The sequence below is a fragment of the Carassius auratus genome, unplaced genomic scaffold, assembly GCF_003368295.1.
Source record: "Carassius auratus strain Wakin unplaced genomic scaffold, ASM336829v1 scaf_tig00046369, whole genome shotgun sequence".
NCBI lineage: Eukaryota > Metazoa > Chordata > Actinopteri > Cypriniformes > Cyprinidae > Carassius > Carassius auratus.
In genome coordinates, this window is record NW_020526972.1 from 18,805 (window position 1) to 31,531 (window position 12,727).

At 37.8% G+C, this 12,727-nt stretch overlaps 2 protein-coding genes across 3 annotated transcripts; one reads left to right on the forward strand and one right to left on the reverse strand.

The window, feature by feature from the left end:
• Window positions 1–1,319: 1,319 nt before the first annotated feature.
• LOC113088440 (GTPase IMAP family member 4-like) lies at window positions 1,320–2,974 on the reverse strand. Its single transcript, XM_026255768.1, has 2 exons — window positions 2,882–2,974; window positions 1,320–2,765 (listed from the first exon to the last, which is right to left on the reverse strand). The coding sequence occupies exons 1-2, from the start codon at window positions 2,970–2,972 to the stop codon at window positions 2,050–2,052; spliced, it is 807 nt and encodes a 268-aa protein (XP_026111553.1). The 5' UTR covers window positions 2,973–2,974; the 3' UTR covers window positions 1,320–2,049.
• A 66-nt stretch (window positions 2,975–3,040) lies between these two features.
• LOC113088439 (GTPase IMAP family member 4-like) lies at window positions 3,041–10,788 on the forward strand. 2 transcript variants are annotated; one of them, XM_026255765.1, is made up of 4 exons: window positions 3,041–3,126; window positions 8,176–9,517; window positions 9,619–9,670; window positions 10,100–10,788. In XM_026255765.1, the coding sequence occupies exons 2-3, from the start codon at window positions 8,380–8,382 to the stop codon at window positions 9,663–9,665; spliced, it is 1,185 nt and encodes a 394-aa protein (XP_026111550.1). In that variant the 5' UTR covers window positions 3,041–3,126; window positions 8,176–8,379; the 3' UTR covers window positions 9,666–9,670; window positions 10,100–10,788. The 2 variants fall into 2 exon arrangements, with proteins under 2 accessions (XP_026111550.1, XP_026111551.1); XM_026255766.1 differs by having other exon boundaries at window positions 10,272–10,788.
• Window positions 10,789–12,727: the final 1,939 nt, after the last annotated feature.

Genomic DNA, 12,727 nt, shown 5'->3' on the forward strand with positions numbered 1-12,727 from the left:
TTTTTACTAACGAGATGCGCATGAAAATCGCATTCGTTTTTTTGCACAGCCCTAACATCTAGTCAACAAAGCTAAACAGCATTGCCCTTTGTGTAATAAGTTACAGAAACTGTTAAACGCACCAACTTAAATAATAAAATACACTTACCGGTTGTGGTCCATAAACAACGCCTTCTCCAGACGAAGAGGGAACTGCTCCATCTTTCAAGAACACTCTTTGTGTGAATCCGGCATTAAACTGATTGAGATTGAGGAAGCTGTCCTCAGCAAAATGTGCTGCACATAGTTTTACATGTGGATTATAATTTTCGGGAACCGAGTTTAACATCAATTGTAACCATTAATCTCCAAGTACAGCGTCCCTGGGAAGCCCAAACAAAGCTGATTGGAGTCCGAGCTGAAAATAACAGCGTTTCAACGACATGGCAAACACAAACGCAGCTCTTTCTCCTCCGTCGGAGCGCAACAAGACCACTCCCCCCTTTTTGTGAATTCATGTGGGCGGTGGTTAGTCAAAAAACTGTTTTAGTGACGTCATTACTGCAGGAACTAGGGATGTAGTCCAAACTGGTTGTTTTTTTTGTAGGCGAATTCTGTTAAATAAAATATCTCACTTGGCATTAAACTTTGAGCTTTAGAATTTTACAGATATTATTTATACTCTAACAACAACATTACACACTAACTAAAGTTTACAACATGGAATCACGAAGAAGGGGACCTTTAAGACATTCAAAGGTCACACTCATTTACTGATGACCTACACACAGTGATAATGTGTGAGAAAATTTTTACATAATTTGTACACTTATAAATCAAAACTCAGTGTTTTGAGAAATTAACCCCTTGCATTTCTATCTACATTGCGTGTGAGTGTATGTATATATATATATATATATATATATATATATAGAGAGAGAGAGAGAGAGAGAGAGAGAGAGAGAGAGAGAGAGAGAGAGAGAGAGAGAGAGAGAGTGTACAGTACATATTTTTTACTTGTAGTACATATTTTGTCCCCAAGAAGCAGGGTTTACTAGGTCCCCCAACCCCCCTGCCCCACACACATTTGTTTCTATGAATATTGGGGACTTTCCGTAGACTTCTATTACTTTTATAGTGACCATATGATATTTTCTATCCCCTAACCCTAAACCTACCCCTTACAGAAAACCAGTCATTTACTAATCTTTATAATTTTTACCCTGAGAGGGACCACAGGCCAGTCTCCACATTGTCAAAAATTGTAGGCTTTACTATCCTTGTGGGGTCATTTGGTCTTCACAATGTAGCATAAACAAATGCACAAATACACGTATGAATACAAGCCAAGTCAACTTTATTTCTAAAACACTTCATACTGTACAATATAGATTGTTTCACAGCAGCTTTACAATAGTAACAAATTCAAATTCTGCTGTAAAGCAGCTCTTACAAGTTAATAATATCATTATACAGCTCAAGTCAAGTTCAAGTTCAGTATTGATTGTGCAAAATTAATCAGTTGTACATACATGCATTCTGTATACAGTGTATATGTGCATATGCATGTACTGTATGTGCAGGTGCAGTTAAAGGAAAACGGTAAGGGTGGAGTGTAATGAAAAGCTGTAAAAAGACTCACAAAAGAGTCAACTAAAACACATTGACTTTATTTTTATTTTTTTCTAGCCACTCTAATAAAACACATGAATGTTGTGGTGGCGGTAGTAGGCTAATAATAATAATTCTAGAAACTTACATAAAAGGATAATGGTTACTGTGTTAAAAACTAAAAAAAAGGCAAAAATTGAGTCTGTAAACTTCTATGCCCAACCTAATTCCTACAGGGATTAAGCAAATTATATGTACATTTTTAGTCAGGCAAATAAAATAGTACATAAAGGATACATATATGCTTTTAAAAAATCAAAAAGAAAAACAAAAAGATTAATAAAAACATTTAAACAATTGTTAGAATTTACCATTATTTTAATGTTTATCTTCTTGTGAATTTTGTAATGCCCCGTTTATAAATTTGTATGAAATGCTGGCATCAAATACTCAAGCATGCTATAGTATGCTGCAAGATGACTTATCTGTTTCTTTTTGTAAAGCCATTATTTCCTTTTTAAGGTCAGCAATAATTTGGTCCTTTTCCTTCATGGTTCTCCTAGCATTATTGAGTTCATTTGCCATTTTAAACATGTGGTGGCTGTAGTAGCTGTTATCATTCTGTTTTATCATGACTACAATCTTCCTAATGAGCTCATCAACTTGGGTACGGTTAGACTTCTCTCTATTGTTGAATATATGGTATTTCCCTTTGCATGAATCTATCACTTTTTTTAGTTCTGGTGCCTCCGCTATGTAATCTTCAATTGTCCTGTCTTCAAGATCATCTGCCCTGGTGAACAAGACCATCATGTGTCTGAGCACTTCTTGGCCAAAGGCTGTGTGAATCAATCGGACGGTGTTTCTCTCTTCTTTAGTGAAGCGCCCAATGGCAATTACAAGAAGAAAGACATGAGGACCTGGAGCTGCAAGTCTGATGCAATTCACAATCTCATCTAAGACTTCTTCATTGGACAGAGTTGTGTCATGTAGACCAGGAGTGTCCACGACACAGATCTGCTTTCTGTTTATCATCCGAGATTCAAATGCACACTCTTTAGTGATTGATGTACCTCTTGCTTCTGACAAAAATATCCTCTCACCAAGAATGGTATTTCCTGTAGCACTCTTGCCAACTCCTGTTTTGCCGACCAAAACTATGCGTATGTCCTGACCTGTTGACATTTTAAGAAGTATTTGTTAACACATATTTGATAATTTGAACTAATATTAACTAGGATTAAAACCAGCTGTTAGTAATCATAAGACGGTGGACTGATAAAGAACTTACTCATTGTAGTTCTGTTGATGATTTCCTGCTGGCTGCGTTGCTCCTTCAAGGATTTCAGAAGATCTGATGGCAGGGGGTTTGCTGAAGCCATCAATGCAGAGTTCTGTTTATTGCCTCTGTTTTTAAGGATATTCTAAGCCCAACCTCTTTTGCACACGCGTTTTAAGATAAGATAGGTTTTTACTTGAACTATTTAGGAAGGGAGATGAGAGGAAGTGATTCATTTGGAGATCTGTACTCTGAAGGTAAGAGCTTATGGCACTATTTAAAAGAAGAAATCAGCTAGTTGACTAAAATGGATTTTAGTACTTATCAACCCTAAGATTTTAGACATTGCATAGACTATTTCTAATATAACATTAGGCACAGTGTCTGTCTGTCTATCTATCTATGTCTGTCTGTCTAGTAGAAATAAAATATGTATTTCTCAGTGCTCTACAGTACATGCACTACTGCTAAAATAGTTGCTGGTCCCAGCTAGAAATGGTTTGTTCTAAAATGTTCTGCATTACCATGAATTGTTCAAGCAATGTTTTTAGCGGGTAGTTTTATTTTTGTCCCCAGAACGTTCACCTATAAAATCAAATAACATTCTCTTCAAACATTCTTAAAATGTTTAGTGATAGCATTGTTAGAACATCATTTTCTAACATTCTTAACGTTTTTAGCGGGTAGTTTTATTTTTGTTCCCAGAATGTTATCTCAAAAGATAGTATAACATTCTCTATAAACATTCTAAAAATGTTAAGTGATAACATTGTTATAACATAATTCCTTAATATTCGTATAATGTTCCTAACTGACGTATGGAACTGTACGCACATTCCTAATCTGAAGATCAAGGGTTAAGATAAAGAGAGTTTTTATTTACACAACATTTATATGTCAGGTGACTGGCTCAAACAGGTGTTGATAAGAGTATCGGTAAGCCAAATATATGTTGGATGAGTGACCTTTAACAGTTTTGGCCTTTTGCCAGAAATGTATCAGGCTCACTGAATAAGCGTGGTAAACTGTGATATGTACACATTTCGTTCTTAACCCTCGTTAACTGGTTGGATTTATGATTAAAGGTCATAATCCAAACCTACACTAGACTTGTTGTCATTTGTATCACTTCAATGCCATTCAATTACATAAAAAAAAAACTTAATTGCCATGTTGTGTTATATTGCACAAGTATAAAAAAGTAATGACAAGAGAAAGAAGAGTTTGGGTGATTTTTCTCTGCAGGTGTAGAGATATTCTGAAAATAACTTTCCAGTTTACTTTAATTTTCCAAGTGTTTCAAAGCCTGTTTCCACAACTGAGTAAAATGTAAAAGAAAGTAATTGTAAAGTTTTGACTTTATTTCTCACAATTGCAACTATATTTCTCATGATTTTGAGGTAAGCCTATATCTTGCAGTTCTGAATTTATTTCTCAGAATTTACATAATTTCTCAGGAATTTCATCTTGTTTATATCTCACAAGCTCGCACTTCAGATTTTCACCTGAAGAATGGTCACTCAGGTAGCCTACTGTACGTTACTTTTTATGAATACTGTTAATTTATATACACTATTCTTTTAACTTTTTTTTGCTATTAAAGAGTAAAATCATATATGGAACTGTCTAGGGGTGCTCCGATCACGATCGGCCGATCGTTAATGCGCATCTCGTTAGTAAAGCCGGTTCTCTAATCAGCAGTTAATTCCATCAGGTACGTGATTTCACATAGAGCAGCTGTTACTACACAGAGCCGTTGTTAACTGAGAAGATGCTCCGGCTTTACTAACGAGATGCGCATTAACGATCGGCCGATCGTGATCGGAGCACCCCTAGAACTGTCAGTCTCTTGCTTAGTTTCTGAATGAATCAGCGTTTATGAGAGAAACCGTCTCAGGTTACGAATGTAACCATGGTTCCCTGAGAGGGAACGAGACACTGCGTCCTCTGAGGGGACACTATGGAGAACACCTCGTCGTGACCCGTGTCTGAAGTGTAGCGGGTCCCGGCTAGGTCTCCACTGGCAGATATATAGATAATCCTCTGATAGGAGTGCTCTGGAAATATTAGAAATATTACCAGGGGGCAAGGAACTCGACCGGAAGTTGAAGTCGGGTGGGGGCTGCCATCTTTTAGCAGAACTTCACTTGCGTTAGCATTCCCATTGACTCCCATTCATTTTGGCGTCACTTTGACAGCAAATAACTTTACATCTGAGGCGTTTAAAGACTCCGTTTGTCCATTATTTACTTCTAAAGATACACAACAATGTATAAAGGGCTCCATTACCTTATATGTTACATTATGGCCCCGTATAAACAGTTTTTGTAAAAAATAGGCTAACGATTGCGTCATAACCACTCGGCTCTCTGTCGCATTACCGTACAGACAGGAGGAGAAGCTCGCAGGCAATTAACTTAATATGGCGTACTGGCGTTACATTTTAAAATACTATACAAAATAATTAATCAGAATACTTACTCCTGCTGACTCACGCCAAAGAACTCCCTGCTCAAGCTCGCCGTCTCTGCAAGATTAACGATGGCAGTTTGCACGCACAGCTACTAGAAGATTTACATCTGTCAGACAGGTTGCTGACTTCGTCAAGCTTCTTTTGAGTCTGCGCGTCAGAAAAGGAAGTGCTAAAAAATGCTAAAAATGGGCTTCACTTGTCTCAATTGAGTTCCAATGGGGTCGCTGTGTCCATTTCTTTTACTGTCTATGAATATTACAGAGAAATCAGTGACGCAGGACAACAGTTGCTCGTTCTCCATTCACTTGGATTATCTTTATTTTCAACTTCATTTTAACTTTGTATCTGCAATCATGAATTATTTTCTGTTATTTTTTTCTGCTTTGCATTAAAGCACAGGTTATATCCACATTTGGATTACATGAAGTAATATAATCTTCAACTGTCTGTTTTCACATAAATGTATCCTCACATATTTTTCCACATATATTTGTTTGCGAACCCATGCGGCACGGCCGCCTGCCGAAAGCCTGTGATCGTGGCCACCTAATACCAGAGCACGAGGCCGGAACTGAGCACCACTCTCCTGTACTGGAGTCCCGCTTACGGGGCGCCCCCTTTTTGTCCGGACCGTCAGTAAGGTGATCACTAAGAAAATAGGACTAACCAAAACATCACAGGTCCAGAATAGGACACTGTTATGTGAGAAACTTTCCACCTAACCTCGATCAGGCGGAGAGCTGGTGGCTACAGGGGAATTAGGCAGGGGAGAATAAAAACAGAAGTTAAAAACATCCAAAGGAAGTGAATAACTCCTAGGTATCACTCCGATCCGGACGAGATTGCTGCCTTGTCTGAATCACATCCCTCAGACCCTGCTTACCACTTCGTGACCTGCGATTCCTCTTGCCCCTGCCCTTAGGCGGGGGAGGAGCGCGAGCCGCGACACTAGCCTTCTGCGCCCGTCTTCGATCCTCAGATCGAGATGGGCCAGGACCCTTTTGTTGTTCGGGCTCGGACCTGGACCTTCGTGGGATGAAGGATTTAAAGGCAGCTGAGCGCGCCCTTGCCTCCCTGAACTTTTCGACCACCATCTCGACGGAGGTACCGAAAAGCTCAGAAGGCGAAACCGGAGCATCGAGAAAAACCCCCTTTCTTCCTTCCCGATGTCTGCCAGTTTCACCCACAGATGTCTCTCCGTTACCACCATGGCCGCCACAGACCTACCCATGGCTGAGGCGGATTTACCATTTAAGCGGGATGATTTACCATTTAAGCGGGATGTTTATCCTGGAGTGGCTTAGATTTCAAAGAGGGAGATTTAAGGGAGGATGTTTCCCCCACAGAAAGATAGCTAGCCAGCATCTCTTCTACAGGGGGCATCCTCTCATAGCCGCTTTCGTGCATGCCATCGATATCAGCATAACTCGTATGCTGAAACCAATGGATGCGAGAGGAAAACGGCCTCTTCCATTCCTTTTTTTAGACTTATGCATGTAAGTCAGGCAAGAATGGAAGGCTCACCTGGGCTGGAGGGCTATGGTCAGACAAATAACGCTCATCAAGGCGACCTCGCGACGTCACATTTCTGGCATGCTTCCATGGCAAGTCTAATTTTGCTGTGGTGTGATTCATAACCTCTAACAGCTCCCCATACGCAGGGCAAGAGGATTGAGAAGGCTCAGCCTCAGCTTCTCCAGTAACATCTCCTGCTCTTTTTGGGTAAAACCCAGCAGAGCACTAACTTCAGTATCAGAATGGGTTAATGACAACACATTTTCCTCCTGAAGTTCATTCTCATTTGCCGCCGAAGAGTGTGAAAGGAAAAGTCCCTCTCTACACTCCTCAGCGAGATCCACCTGTGATACCCACAAGCTCATTCTCCTCCATGCCTCGGCAACGGCGGGACCTGAGCCGCGGGAACCAGATGGCCACCCCTCTTTCCTCGAAAAGAGAGACAAACGAGAGCAGGCTTTTTCACAGAAAAACGTTCGCAGTGCACGCAGATTGCCCCCTCAAGGACATTGCGCGCATGCTCTTCTCCCAAACAAGAGACGCAAAGACTGTGTGTGTCATCAGGTGTCAAATAACGCTGACATGGATGCACACACTGTTTAAATGCCTTGCTAGTGGATTGCCATGATAACAATAATAGATCGCTCTTACCGTTTTGGTCGTTTCTCAGATGCACGCTTCAAACAAAACAGTCAATGAAGACGAAGAAGATAAGTGACTGGTCCTACGGGCACGTATTTATAGTCGCGCTGGTAATGACGTCAGAGGCTGTCGCCGGCCAACACGTTGGCATTTTTCAAAGTATGCTTCAGACACAGGTCACCACGAGGTGTTCCCCATAGTGTCCCCTCAGAGGACGCAGTTCGAAGTTCCCTTGACAGGGAACTTAAAGCAACCTATGTTGGCTAGTTTACATTTTTGAGACTCTGAAGCCCCCTAAAGTTAAGTGACTGGAATTTAATGTCATAAACATAGGCTGTACAACTTGATGTAATTTCTAGTGAGAAATGTGTATTGTAGTATTTAACCATTTTCTTAGTCATCACCAAAGCACTCTCTATTTTTTTTTTTTTGTTTGCAGAGCATTACGTTATTCTGAAGTGTCTGCTTCATAAACCAAATCGCCCTTTTCGTGAATTTCGTATTCCCCAAACATAGGCCTACATAGGCCTACTCCCAGAACAGACATTTGCAGGGGAGCATGGGAAAGAAGCAGAAGACTTCCTAGAAGTCACTGGTGTTGAAAGTTATTGTTGTTGTAAATACTTTTTATTCCACAAAATTAATGTGACATTAATCTGTATTATTCTTTCTTTAGGGCATACTGCTTGCTGGACAGTGTGACACACTACCTTGAGAATGGAAGCCCAGGATAAATTGCAGGTTATCCTGCTTGGCACGACGGGGTCTGGTAAAAGTGCTTCAGGAAACACCATACTTGGTAAAAAGGTTTTTTAAATCTTATGCATCTACTCAGTCAGTCACAGTATCAAACCAGACTGAAACAGCGAGAATTCATGGAATGGAAGTCACAGTTGTGGACACTCCTGGATGGCACTGTACTAAAATCTCTGAGGATGAGGTCGCATCACAAATAAAGGCAGCCACTGCATCACTTAATGGGCATTATGCTTTTCTCATGGTCATCCCCATTGGTTCCTATACAGCAAAAGAAATGCAAATGATTCCACAGTTACGTAAAATCCTAGGAGAAGATTTTTTTACTCATACTACAATTCTGTTTTCATTCCATGATAACCTTGAGTCAAAATCCTTTGATCAGTTTATTACAGAAGAAGAGGGAGCACTGAAGATTATCATTCAGTGCTGTGGAAATCGAGTGTACACCTGGAACAACAAAGATCGTTCATCTGTGAAGAATTTAAACAAGTTGTTAAAGGATCTAAAAGAAACACAGGGAATGAATGAAAACTCTAAGGAGAGTTCGCAGAGTGAAAATCAAGATGAAAAAATTATCGTAAAACCAGAACAAGATCAAGTCACATCTGAAGAAACTATAGGACATTCAGATGCACATATGAAGAGGCACAAGAAAGACACTACAGAACCAATGGACAAGACAAGTGAAGAAGTCAGAGTTGTTGTCTTGGGAATGGCTGGGGTAGGAAAGACCTCAACCATTACCACAATTTTAGGAAAGGATAACAAAACTGAAATAAGCCAATCGCGGGTTAATAAAACCAGAAGGTCTGGGATTAACTTAGTGTTGATTGATTCTCCTGGCTTTAAGGAAGAGACAGAAGTGAATGATTCAGTCTCCCAGTCTTTGTCATATGCTGCTCCAGGGCCACATGTCATTATGATTGTAATCAGAGCGGGACAAGTTACCTCAGAAAACCTCAAAATAATTGATCGCATACATGCGTGTCTTCACAAATCAAGAAAACAAACAATGATCCTGTTCTCTGGAAAGGATTATCTAGAAAACAAAGATATTGAAGAGTATATTAAGGAGAATCCAGAGATTGAACATCTTGTAAAATTGTACGGCAAAAGATTTCATGCACTGAATAACAAGGATGTCAATGATCAGACTCAAGTTAACCAACTGCTTGAAAAGATTTCTGCAATTTACCATGAACACGATGGTCACTTCGTCAAAGAAAAGAGGAACGGTCCGGATCACACAGAAGAAAAAAGTATGTACATGACAAAGAACGTATTAAATTAAGCATAACATTTTTTTTTATTATTACGCGATTAAGATTGTGACTATGTGTGTTTCTTTTCATTTTAATAGAGAAACGAGAAAAACATAACGATTTAAAGGATGGCTTAATGATTTAAAAGAGGTATTGTGTATTTTCATATTCACTCATAACTCTCTATATACTGAGTATTTGATTGCTAAGTGTTAAATTGATAGTTCACGAAAGTTTTTCATAAATTACTCACCCTCACATTGTCCTAAACCTGTATAAAAAAAGTAAAAAAAAATTATTATTATTTTTTTAACAGTCAGACGCTGCCACCAATTGTTAGGTTGGAACCATTCTTAAAAATATTTTATTTTGTGTTCAATAGAAGAGAGAATCTCACACAGGTTTGGAACAACTTGAGAGTGAGTAAATGATGACAGATTTTTTTTATTTTAGGATGAACTATTCCTTTAATAACTTTTTCTAATTGGCTGTCATTGATTGTCTGCTTCATTGTGACACCAAAAAAAAAAAAAAAAAAAAAAACTAAAAATGCCTTTTTTCCTCTCTCTTCTTTTTAAGACCTCAAAAAGTGCAATACAACATTGCAAAAAAGAGATGTGCTGGAAAACGTTCAGTTTTATCATCTTTCCACACATTCTTTTTCATCTGAAGACCAATATTCCTATAAAAATGTTGTGTTTGCAAATATATAATATTCTCTTCAATGATAAGTGTTATGTTAACTTGACAGGTAACACAGAGCTGAAGACTAAGCAGTGTAAACAAAAGTGAGGATAATAAACAGCAAAATAAATATTTCTGTGACAGTAAGTTGGATGTACCCAGTAGGTTAGAAATGAACAAATACAGGCTTCTCGTGATGAGGTGTTTGTTTTGCACATTGTGTAACAAGTTTCTGACCAGAATCACAGTTTTATTCTGAGCATCCTATGATTTAAAAATTTGAGATAAAACTTTTACACTTCTATCTTTCAAATGTAATCATTAAAATCAAATGTACTACACAGGGTATAGATTGGCATTATTGTTATTTAAAGACTAGACCTTTTTCACCTTTAAAATATAATTTCATCTTGCAAATCTTGTTTTTGTACTTAATGCAGTTTGTTTTGTCATGTGAGTTTGTGAGATGTAGGCCTATGTTTATCCAGCCTGTTAGTGTATTTTCATAAATATTTGATTTAATCACTTATTCTTTTGACTTTTAACTTAGTATTTGATAAATTCATTAAACATGAGATTTAAACTTATTCATTGTTTAATTTACTTTTATTACTATCAACATTTCAGGAACTTTGGACGAGGCAATCATTGCAAGGAAGTTTTAACTGTCATTAAATTTCCTACCCCTAACCATAACAGAAAACTTTGTTTTTGAATTTTTTTAAAAACATTATGAAAAATGTACCCAGACAGTATTTTCTGTTTCTTTAATTATGACTTTATAAAGTGGTATCTAACCAGCGCCACATACCTTCCACTGAAAATTCTGTGAAAATCCTGGAGTATTATGAAATAATAGTTAATTATGTTGTGTTTTGTGTAGAGCTGGTTCATTACCGTACAAATTATTATACGCATCTGTCTTTTATTTACAACCATGCAGGTTTTTATTTAAATCTTCGTCATTACCGTGTCATTTGCAATACTAATGTTCGCATCTGGGTGGGGTGTTTTCAGCTTTTTTGTGTCTTTGTAGGCTGGTGCCTATGATCTGTAATGTCTTTTTTGATATATTAAATGATTGATTCAATATATCAGTGAGAATATACAAGATATAGGCTACAATACTAGCCATATAGCATGATTATTATTACATATGGAAACAAAACATGCAAAACATTTCACATACAGGGGTTGGATAAAATAATACAGTACCCGGAAAATATATTTTTTGTATTAAGGTGCATTACCATCATTTGCCTTTAAAACATATTCTAACCTTTTTAGAATATATTCATAAAACTACTAAATAGTCTCAACTGAATGACAACGGCCTCTTGCTTCTGCCCACAGTTGTTTGAAAATATTTATGTCATAGGTGGTTTGTCTGGCGCGCCATCTGTCCAGGTTTTTATAATCAGAAAACCATCTTTGCTGCATTTTGGCACCTAAACATTAAAGCAGTTGCAGCTTTTTTATGGTGTATGGCAGTACAGTGAATTTGTGTTCTTGGGGGTTAATTTATGACTATGATACTTAAGTTAAAATAATATGATAATTAAAGGTTTGTATGAAGCAGTATAATGGGCTGTGTTTGTACAGGTAAAATAACTGGAAGCAAAAGACACCTGAAGCCAAACACATTCAAGTTACAAGTAGTCGCACCTGCTCTGGTGAAAACTAAGCAGGTTTTAATTGGTTATATGATACGTTTCTATGATTTTTTATTTAATTTTTTTTATAGCACATTGTTGGTTACTGTAGTTTTAAAGTACATAATCGCTTATTTTGTTTTCTACAATACATTGGTAATTACTGTGATTTTCTACAAGACATTTCTGATTATTGTGACACTCACAGTACTTCTTATATTACTGTATTTTTGACTAAAACTATGGTATTATACTGTGGACTAGTATACAGTATACCAGTGCACAAACACAGTAAATTACTGTAAGACAACAAGGAAGAGACCTACGTGTTTCCCTGGAATCCTTTATTTTTTATTGTTCTGTAAATGTGGAAAGCAAAGCCTGAGGCTGAAAAGTTCATCTTCAACCTTTTTTGGTGTCACCATATTTCTTTACAGTTGATTTTTTCTGACACAAAACCTATTAATCAATAGTCCAGAGTTTTTTCTTTCATAAATTTCCAGAGTATAAAACATCAGCATAAATCTTCCAAAAATTGCTAACTTTAACTCTCAAATCCCAGTTTATGAGGCAGATGGTTTACATCACACAATCTGCCTCGTCTGGACACACTTGGACATGTTATTGTCTGCTGCAACATGTTTGACCTACAATTTGTGTGAAGGAATTCAAGAGGTGTGTGTTGTAAGAGGTGGTTTTGTTTCCTGATGAATATGGATCTGTTTATGGAGATGCGAAAATGATCTAGTGGTATTGTAGTAGACCATAAACATTTTTTGATTTAGAGTATCAAAGGAAGGTCATTTTGATCAAGTCAGTGGTGGACTGGTGTAAGATCTTATGCCAAGCAGTTTATTAGAATGAAACAAAA

Bases quoted from the DNA above. Each gene is read 5' to 3' on its own strand.
- LOC113088440 (XM_026255768.1), bottom strand. From the start codon at position 2,972: ATGGCTTCAGCAAACCCCCTGCCATCAGATCTTCTGAAATCCTTGAAG. The intron at 2,766-2,881 runs GTAAGTTCTTTA...AAATGTCAACAG, and splicing joins CATCAACAGAACTACAATGA to GTCAGGACATACGCATAGTT.
- LOC113088439 (XM_026255765.1), top strand. From the start codon at position 8,380: ATGGAAGTCACAGTTGTGGACACTCCTGGATGGCACTGTACTAAAATC. The intron at 9,518-9,618 runs GTATGTACATGA...TCATTTTAATAG, and splicing joins GGATCACACAGAAGAAAAAA to AGAAACGAGAAAAACATAAC.